The sequence below is a fragment of the Hyaena hyaena genome, unplaced genomic scaffold, assembly GCF_003009895.1.
Source record: "Hyaena hyaena isolate Hyena2069 unplaced genomic scaffold, ASM300989v1 scaffold_67, whole genome shotgun sequence".
In the NCBI taxonomy this organism is placed as follows: Eukaryota; Metazoa; Chordata; class Mammalia; order Carnivora; family Hyaenidae; genus Hyaena; species Hyaena hyaena.
Genome location: NW_024080699.1, coordinates 2,350,262 through 2,371,707, shown reverse-complemented (window position 1 = coordinate 2,371,707; position 21,446 = coordinate 2,350,262). Strand labels below are relative to the sequence as shown.

Below are 21,446 nucleotides of genomic sequence, written 5' to 3'. Positions count from 1 at the left end.
GCTGAGAGAACGTGGACACCAGGCTGCCACCTGCTTGCCCACTCGCCCCCCCCCCCGCCCGGGGGGGCTGTCTCTCCCGAGATTCTAATGCATTCCGGCCGCAGCTTGGGCTTAAGCACTGAGGAGGCAGTACTTCTCTGGGAGGGACTACAGAAGGAGGCGGTGTGGGAAAGATGCCCAAGTAAGGTCATCTGTGGATTGGCCAGCAGCCCCACTGGCACCAAATGGAAGCATGAGGCACTCAGCCTCCCCGGTGTGGGTCATCTGTGAATTTCAGGTAGAGGGGGCCAGTTGAATCTTGAAATTTTTTTCCAGTCAGTTCTAACCATGAATTTTCCTAAAACAAGCCAAATGGATATCATAAAACTTAACCTACATCTACCAAAATTTCAAGGAGACTAAGCAGTTCCCTGGGTGTAGGGCTAATTCTTTACGTGGTATTCTTTCAAGGCATGAGTGAAGTTTCACATCTTTCGAAGGATGTTTCCTAGGCTGCTGATTCTCTGGGCAAATATTTTTGGGAAATACTGCATCTCCCTCTTAGCGACTGACAGTTCACGTTAGCCCATTAAAGACTCCGAGAAGTCCTGTAGTTAAAAAAAATTCAAGGCTCTGAAATGTGACTCCCTCCCTGTTCCCAAGTTTATTTTATCATTTTTTCCCACCTTGTTGAATCACTATTCCAGGGACTGCATTCTGGGAAATGCTAATGTATATGGTGATCCAATACATTTGAATGATCTGAGCCTTTACTACGTATAGCATATATTCCCCTCAGGGAGTTGACTTCCCCTCTGAAATCCAGCTCAGCTTAGATGTGACTTTATTTCTGGCTTCTAAAAGTGTCAATACAAATAAAACATTTTTAAAATAAAATCAAGTCCATAATAGAAGAGGTATGTTTGGTATTGTCATCACATTAGGGTTCTTCACAGGGAAAAAAAAAAAAAAAGGATTTCACCATCAAGGTTCTTTCAATATCAGGCTCCTCGGATACATTAAAAAGATTTGATTTTCAGAAAGTCGGGTTACATTAAAATCTTTAGGCAGCCCTTATTAGTAACAGTGAGGCTTGACACATTTCTACAAGGGGCTTAACTATCTTCCATGGAAACCACTCAGCTCTCTCCAAAGTCAGGAAACCTGGGTTCAAGGGCCAATTCTGTGGAAGAACCCAGGGAACTCATTTAATCTCCGTCCACCTTAGTTTCCCCATCTGTAGGGATGTCAGCTTACTAATTCTATTCACACATGCCTTTACGGTGTACCAGGAGCCCCTCCTCATCTGAAGCCTCGGACAGGTGTCCCTCCCGAGTGACGGGGGCAGCTGCGGTTCCCACAGGAACAAGGCCGCCAGGTGGGAAGAGCCCAGTAGGGATGCAACTGTCCAAGGCTCTCTCCACACTGCTCACCACTCCTTAGACCCGGGGACCCCAGGTGGCCCCATTCTCCAGTGCCCTTGCAGTCCTTAGCTTGGAGGAAAAATGTATGTCGATGTTTTATTCACCTCTCCCTTTAGAACGTGCTCACATCAAGAACGCTGACTTGGGTTCTTGGCTCAGTTTTTCATATCTCTCATTCTGGTTAAGCTGCTGCCCCTTTTAGGAACACGTAACCCACAGAAGAGAATAAACAGATTAATGATAAACAAACCCCTGGAATGAAATAAGGTTGAGAAACAAACTCAAGGTCGTTGTTTTTTCCCCTTTTCTTATGGCTAGCATTTTGTTATCGACCTTGCATTTTCTGACATTTAAAAATGTATCTCGTGATCAGGAAATGACTAGTACGTTGGGTGTATTTCACCCTTTGCTCCTGCTTAACAGAATAAAGTCGGGGTTTTTTTTGTTTTTTTGGGTTTTTTTTTTTTTTTTTAATCTGTATATGAAAAAGTTACTCTTAGTGATGACCTCACTGCTTTGGAGGGATGGCAATTAGAAACCTCCAGCCCTGATGATTCAAGGATGAACCTCCTCTTGCTATTTTAATGAAATTAAAATTAATTCTCCCCAATTAGTTCTGTGGTGTCTTTCTTTAAAGAAGATTGAATAGAATCTTAGGAGGCTGACACGTCAGTAACAAATGGCACTCAGATAGAAGTTAAGGAGTGGTGTCCAGTAATTAGACCCTCACCCAAAACCGGGAAGGCTTTTCCCCCTGAAGCTATGGTCAAAGACTCACACGGCCTTCCCCAGGCACGTGAGTGCTAAGACACAGCCTCATGAATATGCAACAGGGAGGGTTTCTGATGGCGATGAGAGCATCTGCCTGGTGTCGTCCTGCAGAAGGTACTGTCTCCAGCCCAGAGCCATGGCTCGGCTCCCCCTGACAGCTGGCATCTTCCCGCACGCTTGTGAACGGCTTCCCTCCACACTTCCCGCTGTCAGCATGCTGGGGCACCCCGCATGCCCTCTGGTGACCGCGCCCCCCAGTCTCTCCCTGCCTCAGTGGGGCTCTTCCCTAAAGCTTTCCCTGGGGAGAACTCTCCCCCTTCAGGAGAAGACACGTCCTGTCAGGTTTCAGCTGTGCCTGATACGCCGTTAAAGTCACTTGGAAATTGTGATCTCGTCTTGGGACCAGGGGGGTTGGCTGTCCTGATTTACTGGGCTGTCTTAATCTCTTTTCCACTCCCTGAAAAAGGAAAGTATCTTCTAGAATGGGGACCAGAGCTGTTGATCAGAGGAGCCCACAAGCAGGGGGCCTGGCTGTCATGGGAATCGGGTAGGGCCGGCGGTTGCCTAGAAAGCACTAGAGCCCCACACCCCTGTCCCCCTGGTAGACCATGTGCTACAAAGAGGGGAGCCCAGCACAGCGAGGAGCCCACCCCAGCCCCCAGTCAGCCTCCTTAGTGAAGCGGGACCACCTCCAGCAGGAATCGGGGGTGGTACAGAGGTAAATAATGCCCATGGGGAGTGGGCTCTCCGCCCCCGCCAAAAAATAAGAGAGTCATCACTAGCTAGCGGGCTGTCTCCTTCCCCCCCGAGGACAGCCTGGGTCTTCAAGCACAGGTGGCAGCTGTGAGAAGGTCACTGACTGCCAGCAGTCTGCAGCGTTGGACTGAGTTACTCTCGAGCCCTATCTCGAGAAACAGACGTTCTTTTCCCGTTAAAAATGAAAAATTGTAAGCAAAGCTCTCTGGCAAGAATGCTTAGTCATTCGCATCCTATTTAGTATCTGGGGTCTTAAGAAGTGGAGCTGCTGCCTTTTCCTTCTTACTTGAATTGTTTTGGGGGGCACAGCTTCTCAGAAACCGGAAGCTGAATCAAGTCTAATGACAGATAATGTTGACTTATTTCGGAACTGAGGGAAAATCAGTAGCAGGGTTTATCGGCCGTGGAGGTTTCTGTGTGCCCGCTGCTGAAGCTCTGTTTCTTTTCAGGAAAAAAAAAAAAAAAAATGTGGGGAGGCCAGAGATCTGCTGCTATGGCGGTACGCAGGGAGAATGTGGGTGGCCAGCAGAGAGAGGGGGGACTTGGGGCACAGCGGCATCATCCTCTCCATATTCATGCACATGGGGCATCCAAGTTGATTCTGGGGCTGGGAAGCAGAGGCAGCCTGGACGCCAAGCAAACGCACGCGAGCTGTGTCTACTGACATCTCTGGAAAATGAGTTTTGTTGCACGTCGTATCACACTTGTCCCTTGTTCCTGGACTTTGATGCTTGCCTAGTCGCTAGGTGGGCAGGCTTTCATCTCAGATCTGGCTTATCTGCTCCACACTGGAAAGACAGGAGGGGAGAGGGAGGGTGCACACCCTTCAGACGAGAGCCGCTTACCTAATGCCACCAGAACGGACAGAAGGACAGCTGGAATATAAATATAGGCCATGCATTCAGTGACCATGCCTGTGAAAACAACACCTCAGCGAACATAACCAAGCCACGTAATTCATCGTGCCTTGCGCTTAACAAAACGGTTGCCTCCGAGATCCCTTTGAATGGGGAGATGGGTTCGCACACAGCTGCCACGCTGGAGGGCTGTGTGATGTCAACCACAGGTGTAGCGGGCTTCAGGAAGAGGATTTTTGTAAAGGCTGCAGCTACACAAGCCACTTGAGCTGGCCGTTCCCGGTGTCTTGTCTGTGGCAGCGTTTCTCAACAGGGTTCAGCACATGAGAGCAGCATAGGTCAGAAAACCTCAGGAGGGGTTCTGAGTTATGGCTTCCTGAGGTCAGTGGCCTTGGTTCAGGAGCCTCTCCGCCATGGGGAGATGGCTGTCCCCTACAGTCCCCAGGGCCACTCTGTCGCCTTCCCTCCCCCCATCCCCGCACATAGGCTGGTCCAAGGAGAACCCCGATGAAAACCCTCGGTGCAGGGATCCGTTCATTGGATGGTACTTTGCCTTCATATCAGGTGCCCAAGATGACGTTTTCTTTTGGGGGATCTTGGTGGCAGGGAAGAGAGAGCAGCTGGCTTGAGAAAACACAGATCTCTGCTCCAGGGCATCTGATCGCCGCCCCCCCCCCGGACCATTCGGACGATCAGGTCACAGAACTTGGACCAGCTTTTAGGGCGCACTCTCACCTGCTTGGGTCAGTTCTCGGTTCAGTTGGTTTTGCGGTGGCTTTTCGAGGCCCCCGTGCCCTGTGGCTGAGGGACTTGGTGGAGCACGACAGCTGCTCCACCCGCAGGATTAGGACAGCGATAAGCATGTGTCAAATTCCTGGGCTAAATAAGATGTACAGCAGCCGGCCTCCCTCACTTACCTGTGGGACCTATGATTATGTGGGAGCTGATTCCTCCAGAGTCTTGGATTTCAAATTAGAACTAAGTCTTCTATTCCTTCCTCCATCTGATTCCTTTTTTGAAGCCTCAATTCATCCATTTCTCTTAGGGTATAATCCCTTCCACCCCACGTATGCTGTGGGAATACATTTGCTTTGGTGAGAAGGAAAAGGATTGCTTTTTAAAAAAAAGTGTTGGTTAGAACTAGCATTTCGAGTTGTGTACCTACATACATCCCAATCTATTTTGATATAGTATCTATTTTGGCACTTACCATTTTAGTCCCATGAGACAGTAAGATACAGGCTGTTTTGGTTATTTTCTTTAATCAGATACATTCATTCTGATTCATAATCATGTTTATCTTTTTTTTTCCTCCAAATTCTAATCCAATGGAAGAATCCGATTATTGCCAGGAATAGTGGATGTTAACTATTAAATAGTGTTGTCGTTGTTATTTGTCACCTATTAGTAGTAAATATCTGAAGGCTCCGATATCCGTCCCTGGTTTAGAACATGAAGGGTCTCTCCCTTGTGAAGCAGATGTTAAAAGGGATTGGCTGGGAAGGAAACAAATATTTCTGAGAAACCTCCATCACTCTCCATATTTAAATGGCTTGGCTGTATTAGAGATGGGGGAAAGTCACTGAGTGAGGTGCAGTGTTGAATCTCACAGTGTGCCACACTCATTCACAGCCTTGGGGGGTTGGAGGCGATAACAGCCACACTGAGAAACCCTTTGAGATCTTGAAGGTTCTGGCCTCAGAGCCACTGTCAGGCAGGGAGAGTAGAGGACACGGACATGCTTTTCCAAGAGAGGGAACCACTCTCTTCCAAGTTTCAGACAGTGATGCGCCGGTTGACAGTACTCATGCACTTATTCATTCCAGAAGCATTTACCAGGTAGCTCTCATGGGCTTGGCATTGTTAGCCCCTGAGAGCACTTAAGTGCAGGGCATACTTCCTGCCTTCCAGAACCACACCATCTAAGAGGAAAGACAGTTACAACAGTTACACTAACTTTAACATGAAACAGTATGGTCTGTAGAATGATAGCCATACCCCCAGGGAGCTATAGGAGCACCGAGGGCCCAAGGCACCAAGGCCTATCTTACAGGGGAGGGGCAGGGAGCCTTCCTGGAGGAGGTGGCACTGGAGCTGGATTTAGAGGCTAGATTTGGAGTTAGACTACTGTTTGAGTTTGCCACCCACTGGCTGTAGGACTTTGAATAAGCTCATAACCTCATGAAATCTCAGTTTTGTTATCTAAACTATGCAGATAACATGGTTAGCTGCCTCCCAGAACTGTTTAAAGGTTAAATGAAATAATCTATTTAAAGTATTAGTCGAGAGTGCCTAAAACCTGCCACACTGTGGCCACCAAAACTGATCACCACTGCCGTCATCATTTTCCAGAACTTATTCACTGCGAAACGTATTATGTGAATGATTAGCTAATTTAGTCATATGTAGGTATCACAAAGAGGAAGAACTTTAACAACAGTTCTGATTTATTTGTTTGCAGACTGAATAAAACAGTTAATCCAAGAAGCAAAGTTAGCCCCTCCAAAAGTCACAAGTCCCTTGTAGCAAGGAACCCATAGAACCTTCTAGAAAACGTGTAGAATTTTTCTTCAGTAGTAGTTCTTTTTGTTGTATCTTGTAATGAATTCATGACTAAGTATTTGAAGCGTTTCTCAGTTTTGATTTCTGATGTGATAAATAAATATAGATATATAACCCCTATAAGTACAGTCTCAGGTGGGGTGAGGGTCTCAGTAACTCTGCTGACTCTATAGAAGGATCCTGAGACCAAGAGAATTGAGAACCAATGTTCTTTAAAGAACAGGATCGTCCTGGAACTCCGTTCCCCAGAGTCTTGGGCTGCAGGGAAGCAGGAAAATTCACGCTCGCTGCCTGGCGTGTGCAGAATATGCTTTCAGGTCTTTTTTTTTTTTTTGACCAAACATTAATGACATCTGCTTTCTGTCTCTCTAGGTCGGTGGTGGAATCAGCTGGGTGATTAACAATAGGCCTGGCCCCATCCCTAGAGCTAGTGATTCAGTCGGTGTGGGGGGGTGATAGCTATGACATCATGTGTTTTTAACCCCCCCCCCAAGTAATTCTGATGTGAAGCCAAGGTTGAGAACCACTGTTCAAGGCAGTCAGTGAGAAGGCAAGCCAGCGTGGTGACATCAGAAAACAGCAACAGCACCCTTGTTAATTTAACTGACAGCTGCTACTAAAACTCTCAGGAAAACTATATCAAATCTTCTCAAAGCTAAAATATTTACTTTCCATTAAAAATAAGTTCAAAACAAGACCAAAAACATCAACAGCAGTGTAATCACTTTGCTGTGTAGATTTTTTTCTTTTTTTTTTAAGTAGTCAGACACACGCTGTGTACACAGGAGTCCACTCTTAGCTGAACTTAATCAGGTCCCCCGGATCGTAATGGCATCGACTGGTGTCTTCTAACTCGGCCTCCGGTTCCTTCTCCTGTGTGGCCGTGTTCGCTCTGCAGGACTCGCTTCCTTCCCCAGGGGGGCTCTCCTCTTGCTCATCCTCGTGGGCGCCCCGTGTGGATTATCCACGGAAGGTGAATCCCTGGTCTGGTTTCCGTCCACCTGCCGGAAGCCACCGCCACCAAACCCCTGCTGAAGGATTTGAGTGTATTTAGAGGTATCCGTGTTTCCTTCATGTTGGAACGGTCAGAACACAGTATGGATGGCCAGTCTATCGCTGCAAATACTCTTAAAATGAATAAATTATGGGGCACTTCAAAGTTCCAACAGAAATTATATTTCTGCTCATCATTTTGTCTTATCTAAAGTATAACCAGCTCCATTTACTTGAGTAGTTAGCATTGGTCTCTATGTATTATCACTATTTGAATCCTTAGGATAAGTGGATAGTTCCGTGTTTATCTATATACTATGCTTTATGATGAATTCAAAATTTAGAATGTGGCCAGTGATATAAATATCTACAGATCTCACCTTGAAGTGACAGAGGCTCTTGCTCTTGGCTCTGAAGCCACACCTCCAAGAGTGAACTTGGGGAAGAGGTGAGGAGCAAGCCCCTGATGGTCTCCCGCCACCAGGACCCATAGAAGGGCCACAGGAAGAGGAATGTCATTTGATTTCTGAATAGAAGTTCCTTCGCCAGTTCCCTCTGCCTGGTGAATGTGCTTGGTCCACGCCTCTCCTTAGCCTTTTAGGACAAGTTTGACCCAAGAGTCAGGCGGGTAACAACTCCTGAGCATAGGCGCCTTCGCTACAGCCCACCTCCCTCCGTTTGGCCTTGATAACAGACATCCCCTTGTACGTAGGGTGAAAGCATGCTCTCCCTGCCATTCCTAAGTCATGTCCTAGGATGTGGTTCCAAATCCAAGGGTGTCAGCCGCCTCTTGAAAGCCAGGGAGCAGAATGACAAGTTCCTGGGTTTGTCTTGAGAATGGCCTCCATCCCCAGGAGGCAGGGATGATGCCTCCCCGGATGGCCACCACCCACCCCCGCCGCCAGTGGGTTCCAGGTTTAGATCCTGACAGGGGTCCCCTGTAACTTCCCTTTTTAGCACTTCGTTTATGCCACATTTCCGCATGAGAGCCACAGCTGTGTCACTAGCTGTCCCCCTGTGCCCCCCCCACAACACTTGCGCTGTCCTAGACTGAGCTCCTCGAGGGAGCACCTCCCACGGCATGTGCTCTGGTTGTTGATTGAAAGATTAGTGAGAGCCTTAGATGGAAACTCAGGTTCAAGGCCATAATGATTGTCTGTATTTCTTTATGGACCTAAGACTTAGAAACGTCCCGGGGAAGGAGTGTGTGTTCGTCTTGAACTTGTGTCTGTGTGTGGGAAGGGTTGGGGCGGGGGAGGGGTGGCTGGTCAGTCGGGTCTGTCCTTTGATTCTGATGCCGTCTTCTCGGAAACCCCTCACAGGCTCCGTCCACGCCACTTCAGTAGCAGCCTCGAGAGTGGAGCAGGCCTTGTCGGAAGTGGCCTCGTCTCTGCAGAGCAGCGCCCCCAAGCAGGGCCCGCTACACCCCTGGATGACGCTGGCGCAGATCTGGCTCCATGCAGGTACTTCCCTGCCCCCACCGGGGGCTCTCCCACCATCCCCAACCACCGCTGAGCCTGAGGCCGGAGCCTCCTGTGTGTGGGCACCTGCCCATTTAGCCTCCAACCCCGTATCTGGAAAAATCCCAGCCTTTGCGGCCACACACCAGGATGCCACTACTTCCTTCCAGGAACCAGGGGTTACTGTGTATCACCCCGCCCGTCCCGTACATCAGCGCCCTCACCCAGAGCCTGGTACAGAGCAGGCATCCGGCAGAAAACGCTAAGAGTCTTGGGGAGCTTGCTGTGGGAGGTGTACGATTTCTGCTGCTGCAGCAGGGGCCCCAGAACTGCACCCAGGCTTGCATTGCAGGAGACAGCATAGCAGGATGCCCCAGGCTTCGGAAGTCTGGAAGTCCGTTACTCTTTACCGGCTGTGTAGACCGGAGCTAATAGCTTCGCCCCTCACCCTCAGTGTCCTCATCTGTGTGGCGGGGGTCATAGCACCCGCCTCCTAGGGTTGGTGAGCACAGTGCCTGGCGCATCCTGGGGTCCCTGGGAGATGAGATGGCTATGTTGATGACTCCAGTGTCTTCGTCAAAGCCAGGAAAGGGGCAGCACTTTCCATGTCCCTGCCCCCCTCTCTCTTGGCACTCCTGCCAATCTGCAGAGCGGGGGATGGGTAGCAGCAGCCGCAGGACTGGAAACCAGCCCAGATGGCAGATGTGATTGTCCCCCTGCCTCCAGTTTCACATGACTGCTGGCACATGGCTGGAAACCCCCCCAGATAAATCCCACACGCAGGCTTTGAAGCAACCAGAGCCCCAGCACACAGAGGCTCCGGGCAGGTGATTGCCACTGCCTTCCTTCCGTATTTATGTTTGTGTATAGACAGTAACTTCTGTTCCTTGTTATCATTGGGTCTGCAAGACCCCAATTGGGCCTTTCCGGGCTAGACCCTCCGGGGCCACAGTGGAAGCCCGGATTTGGCTGAGGAAAGTACTTACTACCGACTGTTGTCCAGCTATTCACTCCCCTTGTGCCAAGGCTCATTGTGTGACGTTCAGCTTGTTTGGCACCACTGGCGGACGTTCGTTGGAAACATGGTCGGAGCTACCTGGCTTTGGCATGTTGCGGAGCCAAGCTCAGCCGGCCTCTTCTGTGCTGGCATCTTTAATTGAGCCATAACAACTCCCGTAAATTAACAAATTACATTCTTCGAAGCAGAAGTACAAAAGAGGGTTGATTCATGAATGTGCTGATTGTTCTTCCTGCGCAGACGCTTGCCGGCATGTGGCCTCTCGCCGGGGCCTAGATGAGCCGGCGCCCAGGGCGTGGGGACAGCAGTAATGCCTCCTTCTGCACGAATGCGGCTCTCCCGCAGAAGAGCCCGGTCCCCAGTCCAGGGCCTGGCACCTGTCCCATCCTTCATCATGAGTGGTGACTACAGAGAGCAGAGGGAAAGCTTCGCTGTCTGGGCCAGGAGAGACCGGCTGACCCTGCTGGGCCAGTGTGGGGGCAGAGGTGTCTTTCAGATTGGAATTAAAGTCGGGATTTTGGAGGGCCAGTGTCTAAAAACCCCAGAAGAGCTGAAGGCAGTGCTTCTAGGCTGGAATGAACTTCCTTGACCTCAGGGGCACTGCACCTCTTGCCCATTTCTTGGAAAAGTCACTGACCTGAGTGAGGGTCACTGAGTTCCAGAATGGCCCCTCCCACTGGCTTGCTGCCCCTTATTTGGTTATCCAGACTCTGTTCCTTTTTGCATGTCTCACATGACTCTCAAGAGGGGATTTTGTGGCTGCTGATTAGAACATTGAAGAACTCGGTGGCTAAGATTTAGTGTGGAGCTATCCTTGAATTTTTATGTAAGCACATAATATCCGCTTCTCTTCGGCACAGCCTATAGCACAGAACAAAGTTCTCATGGTTAGTTAATAAGTGTGGCTTTTAATAGTCTACAAGTTGGGGGTCAGCCACCTGGGTGGCTCAATTGAGCATCCGACTTCAGCTCAGGTCATGATCTCATGGTTCGTCGAGCCCTGCATCGACCTACTGCTGACAGTGCAGAACCCACTTTGGATCCTCGATCCCCCTCTTCCTCTGCCCCTCCCCCATTCATGCACCTGCGCTCGCTCTCTCTCTCTCTCTCTCTCTCTCTTTCTCTATCAAAAATGAATGGAAAAACATTTAGGAAAAAAAAAACAGTCTACAAGTTGGTGGCATTGGACTGTGGGAAACGAATGCCATACCTGCCTTATAAACTCTGGACAGAATAGTCATGGTGCTTATGTTATATGAATGCACTGAGCAAATTAGAATATTATGAGATCTGTGCCATATTGACTCTTTCAAACCAACGACCTTGAGTCAAGATTTAGAATCAGATCATATATTCATACAGTCTTTGAAGAGGTAACTTCAGAATGAACTGTGAAAACAGCTTCCACTTAACCGGAAGGCTTTATCATCTCTGGTTTGAGCTCTACTTCTCTGAGAGGCAAGATAGCAGTGACCTCCCCCTCGCCCCCCTCCGGCTGTTGGACAATTTATGGTTCCATCATCAGGCCTAGCAGTACTGCCAGTTTCTGTAAATTTTGCAAGCTTTGGAGGAAACTGGTTAGATCAAGGCCTAACGCCCAAGGCCATGGTGTTACTGTGGCATTTGTGGGTCTCTCCTCTCTAGGTTGTGTTCCCTGGTGAGCTGAGTGTAGTGGGGGCTCATGATGAGAGCCCATGACGAAGGGGGCCCTGAAACTAGCAGTTGAGGTCACTCAGACAACCTTCGATTTTCAGCCTATTGTATGAGCAGGTCTCTGGGCCACTGGAATGTCCATTTGAATGTCAAAGAGATCATGATTTAGACACCTGAGCGTCCACTGTCCTGTGAGGGAACGGACCATTGGCCTAGCAGGGAGCACAGATCTGGGAAGACCAAGAACATTTGGCCACACAGGGTCCCTCCATTCCTGAGTAGTGGGACTTGCTCCCTGGGCACACCCTCCCCTCTGACCCCAGTGCCTCCAGCTCTTCACCAGGACACCTGGTGGCTCACCAGCATGGGTTGTGTGTGTTTTGTTCCTTAGTTTGTTGGGACCTCTGTGACAGTACCTACGTGTGGGACACAATTGAAAAGGTACAAAGGATGGAGAGCGAAAAGTCTCATCCTGCCCCTGAGCCTCAGCCACCCACCAACAGCAACCTCTGTTAGCAAACCCGTGTGCGCTTTCCCGAGCTGTCACTCACACGCAGAGGTCATTGCTCATCAGAGCATGTAACGCTAACTCGGACTTTTTCCTGGCTGCATGGTATAAATCTGTTGTATGAATGTACCATCATTTAACCAGTACTCCATTAGTTAACATTTAGATTATTTCTAATATTTTGCCATTATGGACAATGTGTCATTAAGTATCCTTCCATATATTATTGTTCTGTATATTGAGTGTAAGATAAATTCCTAAAAATGGACTTGATGGACCAAAGGTATATATATACTCTTCACTTTTGATAAATTTGGTCGCATTGACTTCCACAGAATAGTACCAACTTACAGCCCCGTCAACAGTGTGTGAGTGGCCCATTTTCTTGCATCCTTGTCAACATGACAAACTCTCAGACGTCTAGATCTCTGCCAGCCTGATAGGTGAAAAGTGGTATTTCAGTTGCCTGTTCATGGTTTCTGCTCATTTCTCTTCTTAGATGCTGAGCTCTCTTTTTTATTTGTAAGCATGTATTATGTGTCAAAGAAATTTGCTTCATGTCTGTGATAGGAGCTATAAATATTTTCTCCTATTTTTATTTTGTATGTGTTTTTTGTTTTTGTTTTTGTTTTTGCCAGTTTTAAATATATATTTATCGATCTTTTCTTGATGGCACCTGGACTTCACGTAATATTTAGCCAGTTTTATGGCCTCCTTTCCTAAAGTTCCAAGCACCTTCTGGGGCCATTGGTATATACATCATCTTATAAAGAAGGGCAGAAGGAGTTATCTCCTCTCCTTTGCAGGAGGACCCAGGCCAGATGGAAATAAGTGCCTCTGTGGTCTTATTGGGGAATGAGACAGAGTCCAGGGAGCTCCATTAGAGCACATGATGTTTATTGTACCGCAAAACCCATTTCCCTAGGAGCCATACTTCCGTAGGATGCAAACTGATGGCTGGCCATCGGAGATTCACACATTCCCAGACCTTCCAGGTTGAACCAGAGCCTTTGCCACGCCAGGCAGCTTTTTGTTGCCCATCCTTTAATTTCCACATTGGGATGGCAGCTAAAAATGACTTTGCGGTAGGTGGTTAATTTCTGCTTGTTACTTACTAATAATTATAGCTTTCACTTTGGCGCTCTCACAGTTGAAACCAGTGGCTATTCTTAGATGTGCAAGATCAGATTTTCAGATTTCTCTTGGGAATTTAAAGCCCTGATACTGTCACAAATTCCCTGGCCCTGGCCCAGCCTATCCCCCTCCCCCTCCCCCTGCCAGGCTCCTCCCAGCCTCCCAGAGGCTGCATACGCAGGGTCATGGGATCATCCTGTGGCACGGGCCCCAGCTCCCAGACGGGGTATTGGGTCACCGCCCAGGGAGCACCTGCAGGAGGGAGCACTCGGTACCTGGGGGTTGGGCAGCCCCATTCAGAGCCATACTAGATTAAGAAACCTCCCCACCCCCCCACCCCCGCTCCTGCCCTGGGGAGTTTTGACTAAATGGTCTCCACCCTGAAGGTAGCTAACGCTTATCAAGCACTGTCCACGTGTCAGACTTTATTCCAAGGACCTTATATGTCTTCATTGCCTTACGAGGTATAAACACCTTACTCACCCCATTTTACCGAGGAAGAAACTGATACGCAGCTGTCGAGTCGCTTGCCTAATGTTACGTGGCTAGTAAGTGGAGAAGGCGGAATTCAGCACCCCCGCTCTAACCAGGGTGGGTGCTCAGCGCAGTGTCCTCGAGCGCGTGTTTACGGGCCACAGTCAGAGCGAGGCTCAGGAGGGCAGTGGTCATGAAGACAGACACAGCCCCTGCTTTCTTGGAGTTGACAGATGTGAAACAAAGCAATTACAGATTAATTCTCATTGTGCCACGTGCCGTGAAGGGATGGCGTGGTCTCCTGTGAGAACTGGTGACAGAGGTCCCCCCCAAGCCGCGAGCCAGAGGAGGTCTGGGCATGGGGAGTGGAGGCCTGAGGAGCGACTGGCGGCGGGTGGGACGCGGTGGGGAGGCACAGGACAGCGCCTGGGAGGCCGCAGAATGTTGGAGAAGTGGCAGGGCCCGGGCCCGGGAGCCTGAAGAGAAATGAAGTGTCCCGAGGTGAGCCACAGTCGTGCAGGGCCCCTGCTAGCCGTGCTGAGATCTTTAACTTAATCCTAAAAGCATTGAAAAGCCACTGGTGGCTTCCAGCAGGAGAGTGAAAGGGTCACACAAGTGGGAACAGAAAGAGCAGAGTTCGGAGCGCGGGCTTGGTGTCTGAGGCAGAGGGAGGCAGGCCCTGAGATGCACTGCCTGGCGGGAACCACAGGACTCCCCGACGGGTGCGATGTTGGGGGAGAAGGAAAAAAGAAGAATCCGGGAAGAGTCCTCTGTTCGGGGCCGGAGTCCTCGGGTGACAGGTGACCGACTCTCTGCGATGGGAAGCCGTGGCGGGGGAGGGGCGCTGAGAACTGATGTGTCGCGGTCAGGGAAGAAGGGAAACCAGAGTTCAAACATGTTCCAGTGTTTGAACATGGAAGCGTCCAGTGCCTGAGGATGCGAGCATGAAGATGGCGGGCGGGCAGCTGGACGGCCAAGCCTCCGTGTCCGGTTTGGGCTAGAAACAGACATTTAGGAGTGAGGATTTAAGGCGAAGGGGTGTGATAAGAAGGACTGGGAAGAGAACGTCCACAGAGAAGGAAAAGGGACAGAACTGAGACCCTAGCCCCTCCCACATTTAAAATTTGGGCAGGAGGGGAAAAGCGAAAGCGAGGGCAAGGGGGCGGTCAAAGGAAGGGAACCGGAAAGGTGGCCCTGTGGCAGCCAGAGCGCTTTCCTTCCAAGGGGCCTGTGCAGCAGAGGAGAGAGATGAGGGGTCGCTGGGGAGGAATGTGGGTTCAAGGTTGGGGGCTTCACAAAGGGCTGACACATGTTGATTGCTGCTGGGGACGATCACGTCAACACTGAGACCCTCCTCGGCCAGAAGAGAGAGGATATGTGAGAGTCTGAATCCCTCTAGAAAGCAAGAGAGAGTGGTGGGGTCCAGGGCACAGGCAGAGGACTGGCCCTCAGTCAGGAGCAGAGTGGATGGGCACAGAGGGCTTGTCAATTTGGTGGTGACAGGAGGCTCAAGGTCTGCTTTGCTGGCCTCTGTTTTCTCTTTGAATGATGAGTCAAGGTCAGTCAAAGGATGGAGGAGGGCTTTGGGGAAGGATTGAGGCCTCCGGAGAACAGCTGAGCTGGGGCCTGGAGGGGTCAGGTGTCTCCAATGGCAGTTAGAGGGTGAGGCGCTAGCCCCGCCACCCATCCAAGCCCCCAAGGAAGGCACTCCCCCTTGACAGGTTGACACCACTACTCAGAAACTCAGAAATCAGTGTCGATCGTGCAGCCGAGACCCTGACAGGGGCATTTGGCCAAGGCCTTCATTGAGAAAAGGCCCTGGGCTGTGTCCCGCCTGGGGACTGTAGGCCCAGCTTGGGACTGACGCATGCAAACAGAATCACTGCCTCCTTTCACTTCCCACCTTCCCCAGAGAAAAAGAGCAGTTCTGGGGAGAGCTGATAAGGGTGCAGCCCTCCCATAGGCCTTAATGACTTGAAGGGTGACAGGAAGCTCATCAGGCCCTCGTGCTGATTTTGATAGGAAAGAGTGAATTCATGAAGACCCGGGCAGTGTGCTCCGGGAGCACCTGGTGCTTCTGGAAGATGCCCTGTGCTCACCATGGGAACTCCTCAGCCCCTCATGAGCAGGGGCTATCCCAGAACCAAGTTGCTAAGGTCTGTTTTCCAAGCACAGTCAGGAAAGTAGGGTTTGGGGTAAAGAAAATGGTTTTAGAGGGTCAGGGGGCTTCCTGGCCTAGCTCCCTGGCTGCCTGCAGGCCTGACCTGCAAGATTGGGGAGCACCCAGTGGCACACGGGTCTTTTCTTGCATCCCTATTGGCCAGACCACAGGTGAATGGCAGATCTGGGCACCCAGACAAGGTGTGGCCCTTGAGCTGCCTCCGTCATACTGTTGCTCCTTTATCTGTGTTCCAAAATGGGTGTCCCCTCCCGGTCGACTAACCCCCAGAGAGCAGGCCTCACTAGCTGAAGGCACTTTTGTGAGAAGGCACTTTGCATTACTCCGGGCAACTGCAGCCCTGCGCCAGGCACACAGACTGCCGGTAGAGTCCAGGCTAGATTTCGGCCCCCCTCTGCCCGGTACCTTTGCACAGTGCACACCATGCACAACCCTGAGCCCAGGGAAGGCACATTGTGAGCCACTTCTCAACCTTGCAGCGGACATGAAGCAGGTGCTTGGCAAGTGTTAGGAGAATGAATGAGTGAATGAATGAATGAATGAATGGGGAAAGCAGACCTGTGTGGGACTGTGGGTGCACCTACACTGGGTCCCCCAAAAAGAAGAGGCTCTTCACCTTGAGAAAGAAACAGTCCTAGCTTAGCCCTTTCAGATAACAGCCTTAGATGGTTCAGGAAATGATTTCAGGAGGCCCTCTGCCCCAGGCATAGTGCAAGGCAAAGGCAGAGCAGCTGGACTTGGCCGTCTAGGAGCACAGCCTCTAGTCGGAAAGCGAGCACACTCGCAGGTCTCGCGGGACAAGGCCGACTGGGGTGCTTCCCAGAACACACGCAGGGCAGTGGAAGAACAGGAGTGTACGAGGGGGCTTCCCCGGGGGCGAGGGGTCTAGGGAAGGCGAGTGCAGGTGCAGTGCACTGGGGCCGAGAGCAAGGAGTCTTCACAGAGGGCCACTCAGGGAGGACATTTGGGGCCAGAAGGAAGAGCACAAGCAGAGGTGTGGAGGTGAGACCGTGAACTGAACATCATGGGAGGCAGTCGGGAAGGTGGCAGGGCCCTCATTTCGGCTCAGGTCATATCCCAGGGTCGTGGGATCGAGCCCCACGTCAGGCTCCACGCTGAGCGTGGAACCTGCTTGAGATTCTCTCTCTCCCTGTTGCCCTCTGCCTCGTGCACGCTGTCTCTAAACTAAAAATAAAAATTAAAGCAAAACAAAACACACTTGGTTTACATTCGCCTACAGCATGGAACCATCAGAACTTTGCAAGCAGAGAGGGGATTTTATTTATGACAAGGACAAACCAAGTGATTCCAAAGGGAACCGTCAGAGCATAGTGTGCGCTCTCAGAAAGGTGGATAAAGTGTCCATGACCCTGAGCAACCCCTCACCTCCGGTTAGAGGCTGCCAGCAACCAGCACAGAATCTCTGTGCCTGGGACCCCTTTAGACAGTGACCTCTGAGAGCCTGCCCTGCGGCGTTCAAGTGCATTCTTGTAAGGGCCTGCCGAGCTCTCCGTTGCGGGAGCCAGCTTTATTCTGTCTCGCTGTTCCTTTGGTTCAGCCTCTTCACATCTCTTACATAAGCTCACAAGGCCCTTTGTTCATGTTCTTTTTTTTTTTTTTTTTTAACTTGAATTTAGCCCTCAGAGAAGGGTCAGGGAAACTGTTTGCCATTGCTTCTCTGACCCTCAGCTTGCTTCATTGACCTGCGCCCCAGAAACGGCCCTCCCCGAGCCCTCGCAGAGCATCCGCTAACCTTCAGGCTGCACTTTGAACACCTGCTGACTGCCAGAGCCTGTGCTGAGGAACACAGGGATCGCGGGGCTGGGAGCTGCCCATAGTGTAGAGGGAGAAGACATGCTGGTCATATGCTGGAGGCTTCAGGGAAGTACGAACCATACCCTTCAGCTGCTGAGTTCTGGCAAATGGAGATAAAACCACTGGCTCACTTACTTGGGGAAGTGGAATCTGAGAAGGTGGCTCTGCATCTGGTCTCGGTTAGATTCCCTAACATCACGGCTGGGGTAAACTCGCCCGTCCCACACTGCTGGCCTCCCCGTGGCAGAGCCAGGGCCCTGCGACGTGCCTGCGAGAGCAAGCCGAGAAGGCAGGCACCCAAGAGACAAGGCCAGGGGCCGAGGGGGCTCCGAAGGGCCACCATGAGCAGCACGCTCAAGCCCCTTTCCCAGACGCATCAATCAGATGGGACATGGGGGCGGGCAGGCAGGGGCCAGGTGCACGGGTGCACAGCCGTAGCAGATGAGGTCCTGGCAGAGACGAGAAGCGAAGCGGGCGGGGGGCTCCTAGCAAAGGTGACAGAGCTTATGGGACCCCAGAGGCGGGAGCTGCAGCGCTGTGGGCTCAGGGATGGACACTTGGGAACCCCTGCCCGGGGAAGGTACTGGGCCTTGTTTGAGCTGAGGACCCGCAGGAAGGAAGGCTTCCCAAGTAGCAGAAGCTCAGAATCAATACCTACGGGGACTCGTTGCATTCTAGAAGGCCAGCTGTGTTGTCCAGGCAAAAGAACCCCGACTGGGGCTTTCTGTAATCCTACCCTCTTCCTCCCCACCCCCACCCCAAATGACTCGACTGATATCAGAAATCCCACCACCAAGGTCGTATTCCTGGAGCCTAAGACTCTGGACCCCATGATGTGATTTCCTTGTAAAGGGGGAATGACTGTTCTAACCCATTGTCTCAAAGGAGCCCTGGTAAAACAGAAGGCTGGCCCTGCACCCCTAGATATGCCGATCAGCCCAAACTGCGGCAGGTTCTGCACAGTGGCTTCAGCTCCCCACACCCTTGTTTCTTCATGGCCAGCCGGAAGGCGGCAGGCCTCCACCAAGCGCCATCTTCCCCAGTTCCCACCACCCTGGTTGACCCTGACCCTGTCCAGGGAGAGCCTCGGGTCCCAGCCGACAGGTGAACAGGCCCAGAGAAGTTGACTGCGTCACCCCAGCCACACACACAGCCCGGGTGCAGGAGCCGAAGCCCCCATGTTCTCATGACACTGGCTCACAGACGGGTTCCCTAGAGTCCTGGGGTCCCCAGAAGTGCCTCAGAGGCCGGAATGGGGGACCTAACTGAGAGGGAGGCCAGCTGCCACTCTTACGATCCCTTTGGAAAAAGAGGCTCCTTTGGGGAAATGGTTTGAAAATCACTACAGGACATCTGCGGCGGGTCCCGTTTGAGCCCAGGGTGGATGCATTTAGGAGCTGCCGGGCCGTGCGTCTGTCTGCCCCGCCTAGTCAGCAGCACAGGCCTTGCCCGTGACAAGAGGTTTCCTCCTGTAACTTGTGCACCACTGAAAAGAAGTCCTTGGAGGCCCAGATCCTTTCTCCCACTTTCATGATCGTGACTCAGCCGAGTCTCTGGCTTCCAATCGATTCCTCAGGAAGGAAGCAATAGCATCAGACGCAGGGCCGATGACAACACGGTGGACATTAAGGCACATGGTCCCGCAGAGGACCCTCCTAGAACAGGGCTGACGGGTACATTGTCATGCTGGTGTGTAAGCCCTCCCGCCTCGATTCTTGCTATAAAAATTCTAGAAGGATTCAGTCCCCCCTCCCAAGCTGGTCTCTTTTCCACAGTGGTTTAGACAGAAGAGGCCCCGTGTGTCACCCACCCAGTCAGCTCTAGGCCCCGGGGACCTCAGAAGCATACATAAGCCCACCCCCAAAATGGAAGCAAGGCAAGAGCCAGGTGTACAGTGAGAGGAACGTTCTGTACAGCTCTCCCGAGGCACTGGCACACTCAGGTAACCTAAAACCGTGGTGGGCACGCAGCCGGCTGGCTAGAGCCCGGAGGGGATTGCATGGCTGAGAGACAGCAGACAGCCCTGCGCTGTCCTTCCCAGGATGGACAGGCTTTCACCAGGGCCCACACCGAAGGACAGATATGTGTGACCCTTATTCCTGCAGAGTCCCTGTGTGTCGTAGGTGCTCAGTAACTACCTGGTGAGCTGGACGTCCAGAGGACGTGAGACAGACGTGGTGCTGGCATTGCCACCGTCAGGGCCCAGCGGGATTTCAGTGGCCCGAGTCTCCAGGTCTGAGGGGCCCCTGGGCCAGCCCATCATCTCTGCGCTCCCTGTCAAAGAGGACATCCACAGATCGGAAGAAGAGACAGGAGGCATGGGACCCGCTTTCCCCAGGGCTCTGTCCCTGCCTGAGGAGTCAGTGGTTGGTGATGATCACTAGGAAAGAGAGGGGACTTGAGGAGAGGGGCCATCAGGCTGGTTGAGGTCAAAGTCAGCAGCATCAACATAGCACAAGTGCGTGATACACACCTGCCCTTTTCCAGCCTCTGGGCTCAAAGCTGCAGGTGGGGAGATAGAAAGTGTGCTGTCCATGAGCGGACTCCAGACCCCTCCCCAAAACATGTCTAGGGCCATGGCCCTCAGAGACCGCAGACGCTGGGCTCCCCTCTGCCAGGGATGACAGCTATTGAGCAGGCCTTGGAGGTAGGGGTGGGGGGAGGGGGGCCGGCCCCACAGGAAGATGCAGGAGACTGGAAGTGTGTGTGGACGCAGCAGGGCACGCCGGGGGTGTCAGGGAGCCATAGAGACACAGGTTAGTAAGGGCAGTAGAGCCAGGCCTCAAGGGATCTGGATGTTATCTGGGGTCAAGGCCGCTGTTCTCTCTAGAGGCCCAGACCAGGCTCTGCCTCCATCATGCCCTGAAACCTTGGACAAGTTGTTCAGCCTCTCTGTACCTCAGTTTCCTCATCTGTACAATGGGGGTAAAATAATAGTACCTTTGGCATCACGTGCAGATGGAGAAATGAGGGCTCTTCCTGGCATAAAGCACACGTTTAATGAATGTTAGCTACTGTTGTTGCTATTGTATCATTCGTTCATTCATTCTTTCATTCATTCACTCAGCGACTCTTCCCTGGGCTCTGATGGTGCCAGGCGCTATTCCCATCCCCGGGGACGCAGCAGTGAACACACGCACACAGTCCCGGCGCTCATGTGGCCGATGGCTTCACTCTGTAGGGGGCATCCAGACAGCGCAGGAGACCAGCGAGAGGAACCTGTTGGCTGGGATTAGGGAGGACAGGGAAACAGAATGGAGCAGGATCGTGCTGAGTACGGGGGGGAGCAGGTTAAGCAGAACGGTCAGGGAAGGCCTCCCTGGGAGGCTAGTGAAGAGCGTGAGGGCTGAGCAGAAGCAGAAAGCTTTCAGGAAGGGTCACTTTTCTGCAGGGTGGGATGCCCGTCCCCGAGCTCTGCCTCAGGCTGACCTGGCAGTGGCCGGGTGGGACAGACAGGTGTGGCAGGCAGCAGGTGAGGGGCCCACGGAGGCCCTGCCCCGGTCAAGGCAGCTCCAAAACAGCCTCCAGAACACAGCTCGTGAAGTACCCAAGGAAAGTACTAGAACTTTTCTATTTCTTTTGTGTTGTGTCCTTTCTACTTTGCCCTGCATTATATTATATATAATATGTTACTGTACGTGTAACTTGGAGGTGTGGGTGCAGATGTCTCTGGCTGCCCAGAGTGGAGGGCGGGGGATCCAGGGGGCTGAGGAGTCGGGGGCCACCCTGGAGGTGGAAGAAGTAGTCAGTGGGCCCAGGGATCAGCAGCCAGCCGAGTAGGACTCTCCACAGTAGTCCTGAGGAGAGGGGGGAGGGGTCTGAAGTCCTCGAAGATGCTGGCCCAGCGCTGGGAAGAAGGTGGT

The 21,446-nt window shown here is 51.8% G+C and overlaps 1 protein-coding gene across 4 annotated transcripts in view; it reads left to right on the top strand.

The window, feature by feature from the left end:
• Window positions 1–21,446, top strand: part of TTC7B (tetratricopeptide repeat domain 7B) — a 257,345-nt gene that overhangs the window by 201,358 nt on the left and 34,541 nt on the right. For all 4 annotated transcript variants that reach the window (XM_039232491.1, XM_039232489.1, XM_039232493.1 and 1 more), the window contains one exon: window positions 8,665–8,805. In XM_039232491.1, coding sequence (XP_039088422.1) covers window positions 8,665–8,805 — 141 coding nt within the window. The remainder of the gene's footprint in view (window positions 1–8,664; window positions 8,806–21,446) is intronic.